The sequence below is a fragment of the Phaenicophaeus curvirostris genome, chromosome 3 (genome assembly GCF_032191515.1).
Source record: "Phaenicophaeus curvirostris isolate KB17595 chromosome 3, BPBGC_Pcur_1.0, whole genome shotgun sequence".
Taxonomy (NCBI): Eukaryota; Metazoa; Chordata; class Aves; order Cuculiformes; family Cuculidae; genus Phaenicophaeus; species Phaenicophaeus curvirostris.
This window is the reverse complement of record NC_091394.1, coordinates 60,139,937-60,163,471: the sequence shown is the minus strand read 5'-3', so window position 1 is coordinate 60,163,471 and position 23,535 is coordinate 60,139,937. Positions and strand designations below refer to the sequence as shown.

The window sequence follows — 23,535 nt, the reverse complement described above, 5'->3', positions numbered from 1 at the left end:
GTAAAAAAAAAAAAAAAAAAAAAAAGAACGGGAAAAGAAGAGAGGGAGCGAGGGAGGGCGGGAGGGAGAAGCGAACCAACTCCGAGGCTCCCATAAAGAGAGGCGCAGACGGAGCTAGCGCCCCGGTGCCGATGCGCGGGGGAAACAATAAGTACTGGAAGTTACCTGCCCTGCCGTGGAAGAAGGAGGGTTTGTTGGTTCTCTCGCAGACATCTGCAGACCGGTGCTTTTTTGGAAGAGATTTTTTTTTTTGCTTTTTTTTTTTCTCTCTTTCTTTACAAACCACAAACGGATGTGAGGCAGGGAAGGTGACTACTGAAGTCAGGCACCTCTTTTTTTTTTTTTTTTTTTATTCTTCTCAGTCTTGTGCGTCCCCCCCCCTCCCCTCTCTCTCACACACACGCACACCACGGGTTTTGTTTTTTGCTTGTTTTGTTTTTCTGCACCAACATTAAGAGAAAAAAAAAAAAGGAAAGGAGTTTGCTTGATGTTTTAGTGAAATGGACGTAAGATTTTATTCACCACCTCCTCAGCCTGCCGCCGCTCCTGATACGCCTTGTTTGGGACCTTCCCCCTGCCTGGACCCCTACTATTGCAACAAGGTGACTCGTTGTTTTGTGTCGTCCGAGGTGTTTTTATCTGTGCTGGGCGATTGTCGGGGTTGCGGCGGCGCGTTGCATGGAGCGGGAGCCGCGCTTTGGCCAAGCCCCAAGTTCCCCGGCACTTGCCGGGCTTTGGGGTCCGGGGACACAGAGCTGCTCCCTGCAGGCACCCCCAATTAAAACCCTCCAGTGGTTCGAGGGTTGGGCGGCTGGAGCTGGGAGGGGGAAGTGTGTGTGTGGGGGGGGCATTTTCCATAACATCTTTCCTTTCGGAGAAGCAGCGTCGACAAGGGACGGTGATGCGAAAGACTTGAATTTCCAGGGCTCCTGCGAAGGAGAACGATCGCGCCCGGCAGGAACTCTCTGCCCCGCAGTCCGTGTGTCACAGCGGGACTCGGCGGGGCCGGCAGCGTGTCTGCGTGTGCCCGTGTGACATGTGTGTGTGTACACACACCTTCCTCTGTGTACACAATACGAGGGTGACAAGTCGGCTCAGAGCGGGGGGCTCGACTTTGTCCCGGCTGTGCCGCTGCCTCACCAGTTCCTCTCGTAACTTGAATAGGGTCAGCGGCTGAGGAGCGCCAAGTTTACAGTCCCCGGGTCCTGGGGAAGGGGGAACCGCAGGGGAGGGTCGCTCTAGCCCGGATCCCGGGTTCGGTCAGGAGACTTCGGTGCCGCCGTCCCGGAGCGCTTCTTGAATTACTTTTGGGAGGGGGCGGGGGGCTGGGGCTCCCGCATCGTGGCCTCAGCCGGCCGGTGCTTTATGCATGAGCCGCACTTTCTCAGCTGTCACGGAACGGGGCTTTGGACGTGACAAAAAAAAAATAAAAAAAAAAATCCATATATCTTCGGGGGTAGGAAATGATCGGGGAGCGCGAGCTGCCCAGAGCGCGCACCCGCCCGGGGAGCGAGCGCTTCCCAAAGGGATGTGTTTAAACCTGTGCGCTTTGCCGTTCGTTTCTAAACCTGCCGTGGAAGCCCGTGGCAGGCTGCAGGCAGATGTTTGTGTTTTGGTTTTGGTGTTTTGTTTTTTTTCTTTTTTTTTCCCTCCCTAGCTCCGCGGGCGCGGAGGGGTGGGGGGACGCGATGGGGGGCGACCCGCTGCGTCCAACCGGGCCCCGCGCTCGGCTATTGTCGTGACGCTCTCACGTGTCGAGAGGGAGATGCTCCGAGCAGAGGGATGCTCCGAGCAGAGGGATGCTCCGAGCAGGCTCTTTCATCCCGGGCAGCTGCCGCGATGCGGAGATAAACAGCGAAATCGCGCGTGTCTGCCCGGGCTCCGGAGCTGAGGCTGCGGCGGCCGGGTGAAGCCCTCTCAGTTTTCAGGAAAGATTTCCCACATGGTCTCATCTACCAATCACAACAGAAAGGACCAAATTCATCCTGGCTGCATTTCACATATACTCAATGGAGTTATAGAATTCAGGGATAAATCCGGCCCTTTGTGGTGGATGCCTGAGGATATTTCAAGAGAGATCCCAGAGGTATGACTGTTAGCGGTGCTTTGAGTAACTGTATTTTGCAGCATCTGGGAAACCTGCCCTATAGACTGGAAGTTTGTGCCAGGAGTGAACTTTGTTCAGCAGGAAGAGTCCAGATGCGTAGGAGTGTATATGTGTGTGTTATTTTTTTTTTTTCTTGAGTGCTCTGAATAAACCATGAGGCTACTGGCTACTTTTCCTCTGTGGCTTGCAGTTATTTCCTCAATTGTCTGTTTTTGTAAATTGTAACCGTAAAGTGTTGCCAAGTGAGAAGCTTGGGCTAATATTAATGACATAAGCACCGAAGTGTCTGAAGACCCATTTGGCAGTGAAACTGGACAAACGTTATTAAACCTATCAGTGATTTAAAGCTTCAAAAAGAAGGTAATGACTTGAATACACATTTCACTCATCATTCTTGAGATAGCGAGCCAGATTTAATTTAAAAGTTAAATGCTTTGGAAAATCAGGAATTACTTTAATATATTAAATCATTTTCCAATTAAGTTCCTTAAATAATTTTTGTGGGTAGCACTGCAAATCAAATAAATTAATTTAGAAAGCAGTTTTCAGAATTTCTTCACTAGCTGGTTAAACCTTCTTTTAAGTCATGCCATGTATGAGGGAGCAAACTGTTCTTTTTAAATGCAAATGAGGCACTCATTCGGTAGAGAAGTTGCAACTCTTCTATTTCACTTTGCCTGAACTGATAAAGTGCTTAAAAGTGCACAGTCATAAGACATATGTTTTATGCTTGGAATAGGCTTACCATGAATGTTTCAATAAAAGATAACCGAGGACTGGACGAAAGTCTCTTTCAGGTGTCTTTTGCCGCCGACCATTGATTAGATTATACGGTCAGAGTGGGTTTGCCAGGCCCTTTGGAGGCATAAATGTTCTGAATGCTTCATTTTTCACCCCCTTCACTCGCTCCCTTTGCCCAGCATGATTAACATTGCTGTGAAAACTTATCTGACTTGTTCTAAACATGTCGTCATGTTACAGTATTGCTCTGTCACTCATTTTTGCGCTGTGTGTATTTAGGGAGTATGAAGGGCAGGAGGCCTGCAGAGTTTCATGTTCAGTAACTTCGGTTGAATGTTTGCTCTTGATCTCTCCTAGGAAAGGAGGTGATGGCTGAAGTGTGATGGAACCATGTTCTGCGTTGGAATGATGGTCTTGATTAGGCCTTTACCTGCAAAACTCATTCAGAACTGGGTCTTGTTTATTGTAAACTTAGCTAAAACTTGCTTTGGGCACTTAGTAGTGATTTGGCCCTTGTTTTCTGTTTTCATACCCGAGTCTTGGGTTTTTTGTGGGTTTATTTTGACAAATATGGAAGACTTATCTTTACATCTTGAGACTGCTTCCGCTGCAGTATTCCACAAATACTTACGGTTTTAAGTTTTCTAATTGCTCTATTAGCACTATTTTTTTCCTGATAAAATAGTTGGTTGTAGCATATGAGTGAGCTCCCAGGCACATGCTTGGAAGGTATTGACAGTGCATTTTCCTGTAACCGAAGGAAAATGCAGTAATGTAGATTCAAACAATCGCCTCTTATCTTATAATTTTCAGTTGGCAGGCTTTGTTTCAGAACACTGCTTAGATCTTTGTTTTATAAACCTAAAATAGCATTCTAAGCGTCTTAGTCTAATATTTCTCTATCTGCTGTGAAAGCTCATTATACTCTGCATATATTGTTATGTAGGCTATTCCTTGTTTCTCTCACATTACCCATGGAGACAGAAAAGTGAAAGAACAATGCAAACAATGTTGGTTATGACGACTGTGTGAGGTATCGCTTATACAAAGAGACAGAATGGATGGTATGCTGTGGTATATAGGTCAGCCTTTGAAATAACATAGCGGTGCTCTTATGCTGGACAGACAGATTTAGAGTTGGGGTTTTACTGTTTGCCTCTTGGAACTTGAAGCATATTAGCATTTCAGACATTTACAGGCTAATACAAGTAGTCTGTTCAGATGAAGTTTGTTTTAAGAAACTTCACATTCCTTAATTGAGTCGAATGCTATGAAAGATATAACTTTGATAATCTGAGTGTCTTAATTTGACAGGAGAACACAGGGATTTCAGGATGCTTGAAGAAGTCAGATAGAAGTTTAAATGTTTATATACAGAGCAATGAATAACATCCTTGTGGCTTTCCGTATTGAAGTGTCACCTCCAAGGACCGGTTCGATCAGTGCTGTAAGAAGGACTGGTGTATTTTCATACTTGCAACTTTACGGTGTTTTCAGATATCTGCTTACAGAAAGTGCAGTTATATTATAGTTTGACACAGCTAATGACAGGGATGCTGACCCCTGCCAACAGTACGGAGAAAATAATGGTCTTTACTGCTCCCAATGGTTAGCCTTGCAGAATTATGCACTAGATTCTTCTGTGATTTGCTACCTCGTTCAAAAATACAGGAGCCAAGACCTCATCTTTCTTCTATTCACTGGTAGTTGTCAGTGCAGTGGAAAAATACAGCCAGACAGCAGAGGTAGAATGATAGACAGAAGCTGTTTTTAAGAAGAGGAATAGAGAGGAAAAAAGAAGGAGAGGGAAGCAAAACTCTTCAAAATGAAAAAAAAGGTGGAGTGACATTGCGTAGAAGTGAACAAGGAGATATAACACAGTGCTTTGTAAGCAGGTAACAATCCTACTTGTAATCAGAATTCCACGGAGCAAAAGTGCATATATTTACACACAGTGTTTAGAATAATTTATTGTGTAAACTTAACCCCACCACAGAGACTATTCTATGTAAAATGTTCCATGGCTGTGTACAAAGTGTGCATTATTTCCAGTGGCTTGCTTCTATCCAGTCTGTATCTGAAACTTAGAATTGTAGCAAGCTAGAGGTCTGAAGGACAGCTCTAAAGCTGAAATGCTGTGTTAGTGTTTTGACAGTGTTTTAGATTGTGTTCATGTAAGAGATCACCATTTGTTTTTTTCTGGGCATATCTTTTTCTCCTTAAATAACAACCTTGTCCCCTAGTGCATTAGAATCATGCTCAAAATTCATTGCTGCCTCTTAAAGGAAAGATTAAACAGATGTATTAGTGCTGACTGTTGATTTTAAAGTGTTCAATGTTCTAGTTAGTTTAAAAAAATACCACATAGGAAGAAGGGAAATGGACTTTTCTTTCCTGGGTTACTAGACCTCAGAGTGTAGTTTCAGAGTTGTGGGCAAGCCTCTAGTGTGCCTCCTTAAATTCCAGTGGTTCAGAAAAGAAGTTGTACCAGTTTTGATTTATGCATGTACTTTTGAGAAATGTGTCTAAAAGATGTCTATAAACTCAAACATTTGCAGTCTTTTTTTTTTTTTTCTTCCTGCCACACATAAGTACCATGAGAGAAATTACGTTTCATTCTCTCACTGGAATGATGTGTTCCATCTTTAGGGCACTGCCCTCAACCAGCCTGTCCATAAGGTCTTCTGAAAAAAGGGAGAACTGTAATCGAACTTGCTAAACAGTACAGTGCATGCAGTGCCTTTGGTGTTTACGTTAAACCAAAGAGCAGCTAGGGCTGCATTTGAGAACTTAAGAAGCTGATCCTGTGGCAGACTGGGCAGTCACAATTCCCGTTGGATTTTGTGCTTGTTGAGTATGATCACACTTCAACAGGAAGACCCAAGCACCCCTCATCCTCAGATTCCGCTCTTAGCAGGACTTTCTCATCTTGCTGACACTGTACAGAAGCATTGTAAAATGGACTGCGTTTAAAATTACTTTATATTAAGCAGAGAAACATCCTCATCACGGTAGGATTTAAAGATTCTTGGATGTTTAAATCCTGTATTCATTGCAGATATAACAAAGCTTAGGTAGCTTTGTTATATCTGCAATGAATACAGGATTTAAACATCCAAGAATCTTTAAATCCTACCGTGATGAGGATGTTTCTCCTGCTTAATATAAAGTACCTTTTAAACGCAGTCCATTTTTACACTGCTTCTGTACAGTGTCAGCAAGATGCAGAAAGTCCTGCTTATTGAGCAGGAATCTGAGGATGGTTAACTTGGGCTGCATACGCTAAAATACTTGTTTTAAATATAGCTTAACCAAATTTAAGTGTTTTGTTGTTACTGCTTTGCTTTGGTTATGCAACTAGGTACTGATTTTCTGCCCAATGAGTGTTTCCTCATTACAAGTGATGAGTTATAAACTGCTCCAAAAAATAGTTTATAGTGGAAGCACCAAATGACTGTTAATTACAGCAGTGCTCCAAAAATGCTTTCAGACATGGAATTCACATCAATCCAAATGAGATTTTCTTGGTTATAGCATTTTTCCCTGCAACGTTCTGTTGGAAATCGGCAACATTGAATTATTCTATGGTTAGGCACAAATTATGTAGCATTAGCAGGAGTAATGAGCATTGCCTTTCCACAGTAGCAAGTACACGGATGAAAATCTCATCTCCCTGTCCACTGGAATATCTGCATTTTACGTTCATTGGTTGTGATCGGTTTTAGGTTAGTAAGTGACAACATCAAATCAAATGTTAAGGTCTTGACTAAGATCTTCAAAGTTAAAAATCATTTTGCAGCAGAGATCTTGGTGCAGCTGACATTTGTAATATTTGTGGTTTTCTTTTGCTTTTTATGTTTGCAGTAGTTTATTTTTAGCATTCAAATTTCATATGATTCTACTAATACTTGTATCTTATCTTTCAATTTCACATATGCTAGCACTGTTTACAAACTGTTCATTTAGGACTTCTTACTGGGCTAATGTTTGATTTGCTATAGCCCCTCATAGTATCATTTCCTCCAAAGAAAGCTGCTGCTTTCTAAGTTGCAAAACATACTTGAATTACATGAGCATCTGACAAATCCAGGTTAGTGGAAATGTCAGAATGTTTTAGCATTCACATTCTTGACTGTTAAACTGCTTTCTACCAATCAAAAGTGGCACGAGTGGTTTTTTTTAAAGGTACTGCTGGCTAAGCATGGAAATTGAGCTGCTGTGGTAGTACTTTTGTCTCCTGCTATTGTTGTTGATGATTATATGGTCTTAAATGTTCAATGGAAGTTACTGTAGCTGGTGTGTATTTTTGTTATATTAAGGAAATCTGCAGTGAGCTTCAGTTACTTACCCTATATGCAAGAAGAAATCGGAACTTTGAAATCAGATAGTGCTATCCGGTACTTGGGAAAATAGGCCAGTAAGGGAAATAAGAGGTCTGCAATGTGAAGGAAAAGATTTGTCCAGGCAATTCCTGCCAGAAAAGTGAGATTATATATACCTATAAATTCCTGTTGTATCAATGCTGCTTTATGTATATATACACAGGTATGTTTCTGCTTTGTTATATATTGCTTACTTTGAAGAAAGTTAACTTACTCTGAGAATCCATCATTTCTATCCTGTATTATAAGCAGCTGGCTTCCAAGTCATAGTCTGATTGTGGTTGCCAGAAGTGCATAGGTTTATGTTCATGAATATCAGAAAACGTTGTTTCTTTTACAGTTGTTATGTTTTCACAAACTCAGAATAACAATAATAAATAGTAAAAGCAAAAATGGTGAAAAAGGACGATAAACTTCCAAAAATTATAAATTATCATTTGGCAGACACAGTTGTGAACATTAGTCATAGAAACCTGCAGATAGTGGAGGCTTAATATCAGAGCTAATGATTTATTTTATGTTAATGACTTTCTGCTGGGGCATAAAAGACTGCTCATAATGGACTCTCAGTGCTGTGTTCAGTTGTGAAGGCTAATGGGATAATCTTTCCCCAAATTAAGTTTTTTGAAGTAAATCATGGTGTTTTTTATTTCAAGTGAACTCTTGAAAGCATATTGGCAAACTGACTTTCTTAAGAACCACTTGTAATCTTTATGGGAAAATATGAGTTTTTTTTTTCTTAATTAGCAGTTTTCTTCATTGTGTGGAAATGTCTATGTATGTTTTGTTATGGTTCTGAAGAATAATATCATGTGGAAGTCATGCACCTCAGTGGGTTTACCATAGTGCATTGAGTTTTTGTGAAGCATAGTTGTTTTTGCAGGTTGAACAAAGGAAAAGAATGACTAGTTTTATAATGGTCTACACAGTAATTTGCTAAATGGTAGTAAAACTCTTAGTTTTGCATTGAGAAGTTTTTAAAATCATGTTTACAATTAGTTATAACCAACATTATATTTCAATAAGAGATAATTTGCCTACTGAAGTTCACATAATGTGCTAATCATGTCTAGTGGTTAATAAAGGCCTCCTATCTCACTCCCCTGATGGCTATAAAAGGCTATTATGTTCATGGCAGCAGTTCAGGTACAGCTGCTGTGTGTTAATAATGCATCATTGTCCCACTAATAAACACAGCAAAGGTCAGCAACCCCAAGCACCTAAACCACCTATTCTCTTTACAAAATATTTATTAACACCTTAACGGCGTATCTATTCATTTTGGTTAGGATTATAACAGTTAATGGCCCTCGTGGAATCCTCTGTGTTCAGGTTTTGCAACTTCTACATGCTGTTGTGGGCTGTTGCACTCATCTTTCCTCCTAAACATTTAGTTTTCATCGCAGCTATGTGTTGTTTCTTTAATTTAAGATTAGTATTCCATGGTCACTTTCTAATTAACTCACTTTGCTACTCAGTTTGGCTATTTTCATTTTTTTCCTCAGCTAATTTAAGGCTGTATTTAGGGGCTGAATTTTCAATAGTTAGGACACTTTATAGAAATTTTAACTATCTGCTAAAAACCTGTGATTGTGTAACATCAGAGACAGATGTATGTATACATGTGTCTATATATATGAGCAGTACTTCCTTTATGTTCTATACATTATTTTACACTAGTGACTTATTTTTTCCTTTTTTTGCATAGATTGCTGTATTCATAAAGTTTTTTTTAAAATGCATTTTCTACAGACAAAGAACATGCTCACATGGGATTTCCATTTTGCCAGGGAAACATGCAAATCAATAGGCCAGCGCTTATCTGCATTAAAATTAGGTATACTGTAATTTATGGGCACAGTGATATTGTATTTGTCTTGCATAGCCTCAAATATTCTTTAAGGTAGCCTGGCTATTTGTCCTTAGAGAAAAGCAAATGTGTTAATTGAAGAAAATCTCATTTTCTCATATGGTGGTACTGCCTTTTGTTTTCTGTTACTCATTTTGAAAACCTGATTTTTTTGGTTTTTGTGCAATGTGATTTACAAACAAATGTTCAGAGGGCAGAAAAATACCACTACCCTTTCATCAAGAGAAATGAAAAAACTTAACTAGCTGAAGGGTTTCTATTTGCTGTAGCACATAGTTTCAATGACACATTTGTCATGCTTTAAATATATAATACATACAATAAATAACGTACAGGCACAGTTGTGATATATGTAGTGTCTGGCTCCATTGCTATTGTTTGTAGTCTCTACGGTTGTCATACGTTGTTCTTTGCATATCATACCCTTACAGCAGAATTTGATAGAATTTCTAGCTTTCAATCCTGCACCATTTTCATTGCACAATATACATGAGTTTGACAGGGTGTGTTGAGGACAACTCTGGCAAGCAATTGATATTTTGAAGTGGCAAGCGTTTCAGCAGCTGCCTGCTTGTGAAAAAGGAATGATAAGATATACTGTATTGTTAGTTTCAGGCAAAGCATTAAGGTTTAAGCTCTGTAAAAATGTACACATTATTCGTCAGTGGTGAAGCAAGCCTTTTATGTTTTTTAGAGCTTAGCTCTCTGGCTGATGTGAACTAGAATGACATTGGTTTAATGGTCAGTAAATGAATAGGAGTACTTTGAATTTGAACTGCTGCCAATTTTGCACCAACAAAGAGACTGACAAAAGAAAGATTTTATGTGAAAGCAAAGCACAAGCAATGTTTGGGAAGGTGGGGAGAGCGATAGAGGATCCTAACAGAAATATTCTCCTACACAGCCATGTAATGATACTAAAATTGTTAAAACACATCCGTTTTACATGGCTCATCGGCTACAAACCTAAGCTGTTTCATCTAATGTTTGTTAAAACCTGTTGTATACACAGTCTTTCAGAGTATATTCATATGGAATTTACAGTGTGTTTTTCTAAATACCACACTGTGCCCTGAAGGCCTGTTGGCAGAACATCAGAGTTGTCCACTGCTGGAGTTCCCAAGTCTCTCTCTGTCTGGTAGTGGGAAATTGTAGTTTAATCAGTTATGGCACTTTCAGTGTGTAACATTCATTAGTAAGGCAATTTGTCATGACTGTTAATAGTCAGGATGCATCTGCTTTCTCTTCAGTTACGGAGCATAATAAGCAAGAGGGTAAATATTTCAATATCTAATAATATTAGCATGTTTGAAAACTGTAGTTCAAGGTTAGTGCTCAAAACACAAACATCAGATTAATAATATTTATTTTTACTGGTTTTACCTTTACAGATTTGATTTTTAAGAGCCCTAGTGGTCTTAGTAGTTTTATGTTGTCTAACTGAATATTAGACAGCGAATGTTAGCACCTTCAGTATTTGTCAAAGACTTTTCCTCTATTGTCATAAATTCAAAGTTAGGATATTTTCAGAGAGTTGCAAATATTTATAATTGAGCCACATATTTTTCCACTGTGTCAGTAAAAAATTGCTCACAGTACCATTTTTGGCAGTAGCAGGCCTTTTATAGTGTTAGTTTTGTGGCTAGACAGCTTATAATGTTATAAAAGATATTTGGTGCTGACCAAATAGACAACATGCAATTAGAATAATGTTCTCTTCTTGCTAAAAACTAGCTCGTAATCATCGTTCATTGTTCTAAATATGAAAGGTTAAATTGTTTCCTACGGCAAAGAAAGGTTAGAGGTTTTTTTCACATATATCTGATAACCTTCATGTATTACATAACGTGATAGCTTCACACACAATAGCTTTGTGACACATTTTAATTTTTAATGAAAAGCCCCCCAAATTTTAACATAATGATTTCTTTAGAATCTGAGCCCAATCTTGGTAAAATCCGTTCTTGCTGGTAACAAAAGCTGTTACTGTTTAAGTTCCTGTTCAGCAGTTAGTTGGTACGCTTCACTGGATGTTGTCAAAAAGGCTTTTCTCTTGATTGACAACCCTGTAGGAATGTGAATGGAGATTTTAATTGCATATCATGTGTGCATATCAGAGTGAGTAGATTCACTGACTCTGCTTAGCTCCATATCTCTACAGGTCAGCCATGCCAAAACACTTCTTTATTTTAATATGCAATTGATATATTTTCCAAAGAGAGTGAAAAAGGGCATGGAAGTGAATAATGGACTGTAAACCAAAAGATTTCTGTGAATTTTTGAAGAAAAATCTGTGCAATCGGTTTTCAGCATGTTTTAACACAATTAAGAGGTATTTTGATGATGTAAATTCATTTCAAGTCTAACTTGGCCAAAGACTGAATATATTTTTTTTCTGGCATTTGCTAGAAGAAGTGTGTTTATCTTTTTACTTTTTTTCCAAGAGTACTTTGAACAAGACCAGTCAAAAAAAAAAAAAAAGCAAAGCAGGTGCTAAAAAATTACCTTTATAGAAGAAATGGGGAAGTGGTGGGGGTTTCTTCATACATGTGGGACATAGTAGGCTTTCTTATTCCTAATGTGTTTGATTCACACTCTTTGGGCGGGACTGTTACTTTAAGGGGACAGTTTTCTAGGGGATGACTGGCAAAGACCTCAGTTATGAGTCTGATAATAAAACTGGGGTTTAATATCAACTGTAATGCAGCTTAAAATTTAGGGTTTTTTTCTTAAGAACGGTAAATGATACATCACTGCAAAATGACACTGATAAATAGACCTCAACATTTTCCATAGCCAAGAACACTGCAGGTGAAAATGACAAAGCCAAAGACTCGTTATTATGAATAGTAATTAGATTTTGATGTCTTAAATTAGATTGCAAGTTTCATTTTGCATCGGAAACTACAACATTGACTGTATTTTTTTTAAAGCTCATAAAGCATCAGCAACTGAAAGCACAGCTACAACACAACTGTGGGGAGCTTTCAGCTGAGTTCATGTTTTGTGCTGTACCGGGACATTGAAATGTAAAGTGGGATGAAACTTGCATTTTTTGGGAGGAACGCTGGGAAGGGATAGTTGCTTAGTCAAAAAAGTTCTTTTCCTCGTTTGTCCGTGCTCTAGGATGAGAAGCAAATTGTCTGCCTTTTGCCTTTTCACCTTTTGTGTAGGACCAACCCACGCTTTCAAGTTTTATTTCTGATAAGTGTGGGAGTGGACAAGGCCAACCACTTGTTGAATCTTAAGGCTACAACAGCAAGACACGTCACCTTGCCTGACAGCTTGTGGTTTAACACTGGCATCTCTATGGATCCTATTCACTCCTGTGTGCTACTAATGTGTATTAGCCCAATTATGTCTTGAACATCAGAAAACCCTTAAAAGTTCTTAAAAACTGTGCACACTTTAAAAAGAAAACCAACAAGGCTGCTTTATTTCTGATGAAGAAACTCTCTTCTGACTTAATATATGGCATCAATGGATGGTTGGATCTATTAGGAACTGATATTTCCAGGGATTTTCAGGGTTTATGAGTAGAAAATAGCAGGAAAAGGGGAAAAAGCAAAGATAGTAGTCTGAATGTACAATTGTCTCTGGATAGTGCACATTAAAGTCCTATGAACAGATGCATCAATGAGGAGCCTTAGGTTTTTGGACATGCAAAGGTACTTGTCTTTAGATTTGTCTGGGCTCACTTCTGTGCACATTTCAGACCTTTGGCACTTTCATTTCTGATAAAGTGTTTTGGTTTGGAGAGAACTTCCAAAAATATTCCTTGTTTTGGGAGTTTCCCATCGTAGCTACAGGTCCACAAAGCTCCCAGAAGGGCATGGCTCCCAAAGGCAGGAAAAATTGTAGACTTTGGAAGTTGAAATCTATAAGAAATGAAGAATTTTAATTAATTTTTTTTAGTTGTTGAGAAAATACTTAGGTTGTGCAACGTGCTAAAGCTTGTAACTAAAGTTTCGAGAAATAATGAGCGCAGACCCTGAAACTGTAATTTTGGATTAAGACTAGGGCCATTTATGTAAATCACCATAGTAAGTCTTGTAATAATTTTGAGAATATTAAAATGTTGCTGTCATGAAGACTTAATTTATTACTGGTTATGAAGTCAAAAATTTTAAGGCTGGGACTGCGAGATTTAAGAATGTCTTGATTTTATGGTCTTCACTATGTTGTCATTGGCAGGAATTGATGGACTGAAACAGCGAGTGTGGACTAAGTGATCGTGCTGTTGCAACTTTATCATTAGTGCAGTTACAAATGACACCTGAGATAGGCTTTCAGACAGCCTTAAGTCTGGCGTTTTCTACATTTTGTCCTCTAGACATTGTAACTCAAATAATATTCTTTCATAAACGTCTTTTTTGTGTGTGCTACTGATTCATTGGATCATATCCATGCCATTCATTGCTGTCATCTGACAGGAGTGTTTGAGTATCTTCAACATTGCTGCACAGATTTTCCTGCTGCAGACTTAACTACTGTTAACAAAAGGGAGAGTTTTGTTGTGTGACTGAGGGGAGGACCAAGCGTTGCTGTGGTTAGGAAAATCTTGGTCTCTCTCTTACCAATACTTTCCTTCTGTGGGTACTTTCACACAGGCTGTCATGAGGCATGCTTATTTTCTAAAGGTATGGAATTCAACATCAGGATACTTATGTTATTACTTAGTCACAATGTCCACATTTAGGCTGAGGAGCTCAACCGTAAGTTAAGAATTTATTAGTTTCAACAGTCCTTTCTATATTAGTATGTTCTGCTGAATTTGAAAGATGTGCTAGAGTTTCCTTAAGTTTAAAAATACCACTTGAACTCCAAATACTGATATTGTGATCAAAATTATGGTGGTATGTACTATAGTTAAACCTGCATCTGTGAAATAAGAGAAACTCTATTGTACACATCTTTATTATCATATATAAATACTGTGCTTATAGGAATAATTGAAGTAGCATCTGTTAAGTGTGTGTTTATACTAAACTCTCTAAATTTGTATAAGTTGTTTTAGTTCTAGTAAAACCACAGGATTTAGTACACAATTCCTTAGGGTTTGTCCTATAATATTTTTCTTTGCACCTACAAGCGAATCCATGCATATCATGAAAACTGAGAGAAAAATATATTATTCAGGAGAACCAAGTGCCCTTTTACGAGTGGTCTGATTCAAGAGGACTTTCTCAAACAGAACATTACAGTGGAACTACTAAAGCAATGTTCTCTAACTCAGCTTTGGTTTTATTCACTCTTCCGAAATTCAATACATAAATGTTAATATTGCTGCGGAATAAAATAGGTAAAGTTCTGAATGTAGAAGTTCTTGGTTGGAGAAGAAGACTGCAGACTTTCTAGGAACAAGGTAATTACAATGGAGCCAACCTTCAACCTGCTGCTTTCTACATGGTTGCCTGAGTTTCTAGCAGTGTTGGAAGCTCTTTGCTGTTATTTGAGCTGAAAAGTGTATTCTGGAGCAATGGGGCACTGTGATGTACCAGAGCCAGAAGTTAATGTTCTGCCATTCACTCATCAGAATCTTCCATTATTCTTACTACTAAGCTTGCAGTGGACCCATGCAAAGCTGAAAATAACAGTATTGGAATGCATATTTCCCTATATATTAGGAGTTAAAAATAAGAGAGTATCATCATCATCAAGTCTTGTTATCCTGAGTAAGGATGAAACACAGGCTGAGGAAACATGGACTTCCCATCTGCTCTGGTAGCTGAGTGTTGTTCAGTCAAGTGTGGGACAGGTGAGCTGAGAACGGGGACACTAAGTGCTTGAGGAACTCATCTAAGGAAAAGAACTGGGGCTGTGGTCTTTCAGTGCTGATTTGAGAGAGTATTTGCATTTTACCTTTACTGAATGTTAGTCTCCTTTCTTCCAGGCAACTCCTTCCTGGAGTTGTTTCAAGTATTCTCCTCATACCGATGCTGAACTTTGAAAAGAAAGATGAATTGCCAACTTACTCAGAGTAACTGTGGCCCGGTGATTAGGAGTTTGTGCTAGAACAGAAGGAATATGAAGACATCATGTTGAAAATAGATTTTCTGACTAAAGCTGGACAGCATTTCTACTAGCGTGGGTGCCTAAGCTGTCCTCAAGAAAAAGCTTACCAACTCCTAGGTGCGAGGGAGCACTGCTGGAGGGTCCTCAAGTCCCTGTCAGTGGCGAAGGGTGGGGGACATGGAGTATGTATCAGGCAGACTAACTTTTACCCTCAGTTCTTCAGAGTCACTCAGAAAGCTGTGGTTCAAGGACCTAGTGTGACAACGTGCTTGTTTAAAGGAAAGCAGCCAAATTCAGATTTATATGACAGCAGAGCTGTTAGGACTCCTCAGCTAAAGTACTACTGGATGATGTTGAAAATTTTTGTTTTTTTCTTCTGCTCTAGCACAAATTCCTAATCACTGGGACACAGTGCATTTAGAATGCACATCAGAGTGTGCATTTGTAGAAGTCTTTATTGCATTATGTTGCCTTTTCTGTGGACTTGGATGACTCCAGGCAACATTTACTGGGTCCCAGAACAAACTGTGAGCAGGGGCTTCTCTGAGAAGTACTTTCTGTCTTCAGTCCATGAAATGTCGTGTTACCTGTTCTATTGCTGCTTTCATCTGCTGCTTTCTCCGTTCATTTTTTGTAAAACTCCTGACATCCTACAATGGCATTTGCCTCTTCAGCAGCTGATTTACCGTCTCCTGTAAGGGAGTGTCTCTTAAGAATGTAGAGTCCAAAAAATATCAGGAAATCCTTTTGTAATGAGGTCACATGAGAAAAAAAATGTGAAAAGTAGTCTCTCCAAAAATAGATGCTGATAATAGAAAGAGCTGTCTCCAGCACCACAAGGAGAGGTCCTTCAACACAAATCAAATTGCGGAGGAGGTCTAGAGAAGCGCTCTCTGAGATGCTGTGTCATCTTCTGTCCCATTCCCTGCCTCACCTCCCTCCCCTATCTCTATTAAAATCACTCTTCTCCACATCCCAATTTGTCATCTCTTAGCTTGCATCAGAGCCTTGTCCTTCCTCAACAGGAGATCTTGTTTCAGTTCAAAAAAACCAAAACAGTCAACAAGTTTGGAGTACAAGTTGTGGACTGCTCAGGTATGTGAAGTCTTTATCCTTTAGGAACACTCCACAATGCTCTGTAAAGAGAATTTTAACATTTTGGTTTTGTTTTTTCCCTATCTTTTCTGCCATTACAAAACAGTACAGTTGACTCCATAGCTGACAAGCTGACAAATGACTTTTACTGTACATAAATAGTTAAAAAAATTACCATAACATTATTAATCGCACCAGTTCTGAAGTAATGAAAGGACTTGCTTATACCCCCAACAGTGGGGAAGAGAAAGGTCAGAATTAGAGCTAGAATTCCATACTTACTTTGAAATTTCTAGTTATGGCAGCATATTTTGTACATAGGATTATTACTCATTGGCAAGCCCCACTGTATCTAAACACTTTTGGGTGGGCTAAGGATGAAGTTTCAGTTTAACTCGGAATTTTCTTGCTTTGTGGTTTTAAACTTTAGATTATAATAACATTTCATGAGCATCAGTTTTTATGGTACGGTTCATTTGTAGAATATGCTATTTCTGCGTAGTTCTCGTGCTAATAGAAATCTGTTGCATTACATTTTAAAAGGTGAACGTCACAGTTTTTTTCCTGACAGAGAAATGTATCGTCCAGGATACAAAATGCAGAACGAGCTGTTTGTGAAATAATTAAAAAACATTGTAATTTCTTCCCATTTTGTCCCATTATCTTAAAAAGGAATGCAGCCATGAGCAAAGCTTTACCCTCTTGGTGCTTTAGTATATGGGCTGAATTATGCTCCTGAATATCTTATTACATTCTACACGCACCACTTGTATAGGGCTGCCAATGTCTGTCACCAGTCCTGCCTTAACAGTCTCCTGTTATTAGTATCTTGTGTTTAGACTCAGTGCGGCACAAGTACAAAGGCACTGTCTTTTTAGTGTTGAATTTTTAATGTTTCAGCATTTGTAATGATTTCATTACAGTACTGAACAGAATCGGACTTTATTTTTTGCAGATACCACGGCATTTGGAAAAGGAACCATTCTTTTCTCACTAGAAGAAGTGTGTGTGGTACATTACGTACTCTGTTCTGTATATATCTGTCTCCAAATTAGTTTGTATCAGCTCTGTTATAAAACTCCTTTTCTTCCACCTCTACTCTGAAATTGCCTTTCATACTCAGTGTAACCTATGAATCGGTCCTGTGAGTGAGTCATTCCAAGGTTGTTGTTCTTCCCTTATAACTACATTTAATATAAAATACTGCGCTCTATGTTATGGTCATCTTGTTCAGATGGAACAGTGTCTGCTGAGATGGAAAAGCAGAATGCAATATCAGAATACATTTAAATGTAATAACATCTCTAGAATTTTTCTTTTAATGGTACAGAAATAACAACTCTCCTGCCCTTATCACTTCTTTGGATTTTAGAGCCAGATGGTGCCAGAGTATTTCAATCACAGGCTTGGCCTTGCAGCTTTTACCTTAAGGAAAATGCCACTGATGTCCAGAGGAGTTTTGCTTTCAAGGACTGTGGTTGGCCTTAGGTCAGCTATGTAACCTTGTCTTAGGTACCCCTTTTTCTTATGTGAAGATTTACATATGCTTTATTGTTCTAGATATCCTTGTATTAACGAAATGATACATCTGGGGTTAATTTTCAGGACTATTACGTTTTATACTTACTGGCCTTAAAGAAACCTTACTGAGAACATTAAATTCATTTTCTATTGAATGTTGTCTTTTCCTATAAGTGCATGTGCACTCCAAGGTCCATCAAACGCAAAGATTTTAAGTATTAAACCAGTATTATCTATCACAGTTACAATATCATGTTATACTGTCCCTCCCATAGTTGCAAAACTGTGGTTGAGATGCATTCGGGTTGCACTTTTCTCAAAAAATAATGTTAGTTTTACTTTGCTCTGTTTAGTGGTCAATCCAAAAAGGTATTACGTTAGCGAGACAGAGGCACACGCAAGCTGTGAATCTGGAGTAAGAGACAAATGCAGCTACTAATACCCTGCCTCCTTGCAATACTCCCCACAAGATTCCCTGCAGGTCTTTTTTCCCTGTAAGTAGGCTAAAGAGTGCTGGTAGTTGGAACGGAACATCTGTAGCTGAGAGAAACTCGTACCAGCAAACTTGGGTTTGTTTTTTTTTTTTGAAAAAGAAACCTGCATGTCTTTCCATCCACATGGTCTCACTTGAGGGTTTTAGAAGCATGTGACTCATGTAAAGCTGTGATGTGGTATGATTCAGGCTGCTGTGCACATGGCACATCTCTGTAGTTCCTTGAGGACCAACTGTTACTATTTGTAAAATTTTGCATGCTTCCTTTAAACCTCCACTACAAATTCAAAATTCTTGCATAAGTAGGGACATGTAACTAAAGAATAAGTTTATTTTCCTGATACAGGAAGGTGGTCTGCTGTTCCTTTGAGCTGTTTCTCGGCCTAGGTCTATGTTACAGTTTGGTTGCTGTAATCTACAACACGTTGTATGTGTGGTTGAGTGCCATAGGTCTGGGTGATGCGAATTTATGGCACACTGGCTGTTGTACAGTAGTGTCCCATGCAGACCTTTCTGTGCCCACCCAGGATCCTTTTGTGTGAGGATTGCTCTGCTTTGAAAGCAGATGGACATTATTGCTTCCTAGTCCTTCAGACTAAGTTTTCAACTCCACTTTATGAGCTGATCTTGTTTGCCTTTGTTTGAGGGCTACCAAGCAAAGAAGGGACAGACTTCACCTTTTAGTTACAAATCTTAACTTTTACCCAATTCTGAAACTGTGTCCTAAAATTACATAGGGATTTTGCAAAACAGTAAATAAACTTCAGATTAATGTGGGTGCTACTTTGTCTAGGTATGCAAACCCCACGTACATGTCTACCTTAGGCATATTTGGGAAACAACCTATAGATGCACTGTTGGTGCATGTAATCAAAAAATTAAACTTGTCCTAAAACTCACCAGTGGATGCTATTCCAGTGGCAAACATTTTTACTTAAAAAGAGATTTAATATAATTTGGTGTTGGCAGCCTTGGCTAACTGAAGCATATAACAATCATTCTAGTTTGCAGTAGCTTTAAGTCTATCTTTAAAAGCATTTCAGGAATCATTTTGAAGTAGAAATCTGAGAATATGAGAGACACAGAAGGAAGTACTTCTGTCTGACATGAAAAATCTGTATCTAGCTAGAGGCTGCAGTGATTGCAAAGGAGAATGATAGTATCTCAGTTATGCAGCATGCGTTTTTGTCTGTCGAAATTTGCATGTATTTCATGCATTGAACTGTTTTAAAACCACTATTCTTAAGATACGCGTCAAAATATTGTCTATAATGGATGAATTTAAATCTAATTAACATATTCATGTTTTAAACTTATGGGCATTTTTTGTCCAAAGAAGTGTGCAATTTGTATCCATATATAAATGTCTGACTTACAGTAAATTCGAATACTGTGTTCATTTCTGGGCCCCTCACCACAAGAAGGATGTTGAGGCTCTGGAACGAGTCCAGAGAAGAGCAACAAAGCTGGTGAAGGGGCTGGAGAGCAGGTCTTATGAGGAGCAGCTGAGAGAGCTGGGGTTGTCTAGCCTGGAGAAGAGGAGGCTGAGGGGAGACCTCATTGCTCTCTACAACTACCTGAAAGGAGGTTGTGGAGAGGAGGGAGCTGGCCTCTTCTCCCAGGTGACAGGGGACAGGACAAGAGGGAATGGCCTCAAGCTCTGCCAGGGGAGATTTAGGCTGGACATTAGGAGAAAATTCTTCACAGAAAGGGTCATTGGGCACTGGAACAGGCTGCCCAGGGGGGTGGTTGATTCACCTTCCCTGGAGGTGTTAAAGGCACGGGTGGATGAGGTGCTAAGGGGCATGGTTTAGTGTTTGATAGGAATGGTTGGACTCGATGATCCGGTGGGTCTCTTCCAACCTGGTTATTCTATGATTCTAGGATTCTATGATTCAGATGAAGTATATAGCTCAGGTTCAAATTGAACTTGGATAATCAGTCATCACACGTCTTGCTCATCAATACAACTTTACATACTTGCTCATTAATATTCTCTTAAAGGAGTGGATAAATATTTTATGCCCATAACTTATCTGTTATAGTTGTTTTTCTGAATCATGGAATAATACAATAGAGATAAAGCTACATTGAATACCTGTTTTGTACAAAACTTAATCTCTGTCTGTAATACTTAAAGGTGCAAGAACAAATAGCCTAGATGTCAGCTAAGATGACATCTATGTAACCTCTCTGCTGAGTTCTGAGTAATCTTTCGTTAGTTCCCCCAATAACTCAGTCTAATCAAATACAGAGACGTAAGTGATATCATGTAATAGCTTTTTGGAATCAATAAATATGCCATGGTTTTGAATTACTAGCAGTGTAGATGTGGCTGATAAGCTCAGTTGTTGGAAAACTGACCCTGTAAAAGTGAAAAGTGAGATCTTAAAAAAAAAAATCAGGTGAAAGCCAAATCTTCCACAAACAGAAATAAAGCATGTCTGAGTTCTGTTTGTTATTTTGACAAATAATTAATAATATGATAGAAAGAAGTATGCAAGTGTAGCAGTCATATCTTTCAGGATCCGCATTGTTAACTATGGATAAATCAGAACTGTGGGTTAAAGAAATGGGATAGCAGTTTTCTCAATTGTTTTAGTATCAGTGTCTGAATTAGAAAGAGAGGTGTGATTGTGACAGACGTCTATACTGTTTGCTTTCTAAAGCTTAATTATAGGTAAAGCTTTGGGATAGGAAGGCTCCATAAAACTGACATGGACAGTCTAGATGTAGAGATAGATAACAAAGATTATTTCTCAAAGTATCCTTTTCTTTGTTCATCTGTCTTACCAGTGTGCCTTAATTTGTGACTCTCAAGCATCTAAAATTAATATAACATCTTCCTGAAAAGATGATGAAGCTTATCCATGGTACACTTATCCATGGTATGCTTATCTTATGTATAACCACTGGTACTTAAAAGCCATGTTGAAGGCATGCCTAGGCAGAAAAGAGTTTTCTATTGTTGAACAGCAATATTTGCTACTGTGTGCTAACTGGTCTTTCTTGACCGTGATTCCTCATGTAAATGTTAGCCATCCCATTCTTCATTGGGTATGGGTTGACCTGTGATTACTTTGCCCCTCTGGTCACTAATGAGTTTCAGATGTCTCGACGAACTTTGATGGCCTGGGAAATCTTGTTCAATTTACATGGGCAAAATACACTGACTTTCTACATAAGAAATACAGTGTATTTCAGATGGTATATGGGTTTATTGCTTAAGATTCATGGCTGCTGGTCTTATGTGAGATGTTTGTGAAACTGGGATCTATTCATCTGCCACCCACTAGTGCAATAGGTGCTGATATTTCTGTGTTGGTGACGTTATGTGTGGGATCTCTTGGGACTGAGAGGCTGGTGTGCTGTCAGCTCACTTGTTATGGAGAATGGATAAGAGTTTGATGCCTCCTCCTCCACAATATATATTTTAATGGAAGCTCTATGGACAGTATAATAGCATTTGGAGAGCTGAGATATGTTTAATGTAGATAGTATGTTTTGTAACTTGGGCTGTTTTGGTTCAGTACTCATCATTTATTTATATGCTGATAGTATCCATATTTACTGCTGTATAAATTAATAACACTATATTTAGTAAATATGAACTGTAATCATTGTGCTATTTAATTTGGGTCTAATAAGTACTTGCCAGACTAATGTGTAGTCATGTAGTTGGGCAGATGTACAAAAATGTCATTAACTTGTTTTGATTTGTGGACAGTGATGTATGTGGCAATGTCTGTGAATACTTCTGCTTTTCTTACACCACGGCTACCTCATTTGCCAAATATGGCTATGATCCTTTGTCCATGTTAATTGAGAATGGCATCCTTATTCATCATGTGCAGGGGTTTTTTTCAGCCATTAAAATGCTGTCTAAAGACTACTCAGCTGAGGAAAACTACAGAATAATACAGAGTCCTTGTTTATCTGTTGTTGTAAGCCTTCTGTTTTATCCCATTGTAATTAATGGGAAAAGGAACTCTCATGTCTGAATGCAATGCTGTTGCTAAAGAGCACAAATTCCTTTTGGAACATCAGCATTAATAATTAGACTGGGACTTGCCTGATATGTTTTCATCAGCAATGTCTCTGTTCAATGTTCTTCTTTTCTTTGACCTTCTGAAAAATAAGTAAAAAAATGCATTAAGATCATTTACATTAGTTGTCAAAACCTGTGTTTATTTATTTGATAATAAAGGTTTCCATTCCTTGATTAAATTTATGTTTATATTTGACATTTTACAGGGATGCATGAATTTGTATGACAGTGGAAGTCTACATAGTCCTAGTACCTAGTGCCAGGTTGAGTTGAATTTGGACACATCACATAAATAAAAGTGGTTTTATGTTTCACCTTCATCTGGTAGGTGAGCACTCCACCTTTTCTTGTGAAACATAATCGGTTTTGACATGGCAAAATTAGATCCTGGCTATTTATTATCTACTGAAATCAAAAACCATAATGCGGAAAGCATGTGGTAAGTCCATTGGAGCAGCTTGCATGCAGAGAAGAAAAGGGGCGGCATTCCAATTTTACAAGCTCAAGGTGATTTTCTTTAACACCTAGCCCATTTTAATTAATTAACCTGAAAGATTGAGTAAATTATTATTTGAATACTTTATGGCATTACATGTTAACATTTCAAGGACAAAGTGCTGTACTTAGCTTTTCAACAATGCTTCATCTGTCAGAATATATCTTCTGAATTTATGTAGTATGCTGCAGTGTAAAGGGTAGTCAGAACTCGAGCACTATGAATTATTACAAGGAACCTGAGTCAAATATTATGTACTGAAATGGGAGCCCTAATATTTATGGACACCTGGTAGGGACCTACAAATTAGGAAAATGACAGGTCTTGCTACTCAAGAATTAAGATTTTTTTTTTAAATCTTCTCCTTAGATGAATTCATGCTCCTTTTTTTGTGTGTGTGAAAGTATTAAATTAATGTCATTAAAACATTGATTGTAATGCAGATATAGGGTTTGTTGCTAATGGCATTTCTGTGAAGTAACAGCAGTGCATTTTTGCAGGGTAAGATGCTGCTTCGCTTGCACTGCTTAGGTAATACTCAGAGCATGTCCATTTTCTCTTCATTTATGATTTTCAGTTTTGGCACTTTTAGCTTTGGGAAGAAAACTTAGAATATGAAACAGGTACTTGCGTGGTGGACATACATGTATATTTCGTGCAACCTGTTTAAATCAGTGGTATATGTGAAATGTGATAGGTTGTTTAGATGATGTTTGTAACCAAAACATTTGCTGTACTCCAGATTTACTGGACATGTGCTCCACAGA

The 23,535-nt window shown here is 38.8% G+C and overlaps 1 protein-coding gene across 4 annotated transcripts in view; it reads left to right on the top strand.

Moving 5' to 3' along the window:
* Nucleotides 1–463: 463 nt before the first annotated feature.
* TOX (thymocyte selection associated high mobility group box) overlaps nt 464–23,535 on the top strand; it is a 227,415-nt gene continuing 204,343 nt past the window's right edge. The window contains exon 1 of one of the 4 annotated variants that reach the window (XM_069854146.1): nt 464–602. In XM_069854146.1, coding sequence (XP_069710247.1) covers nt 501–602 — 102 coding nt within the window. In that variant the 5' untranslated portion in view covers nt 464–500. Of the gene's footprint in view, nt 603–1,887; nt 2,087–2,254; nt 2,468–23,535 lie in introns of those variants that run through there. The other 3 variants (XM_069854148.1, XM_069854145.1, XM_069854147.1) reach the window with 3 other exon arrangements.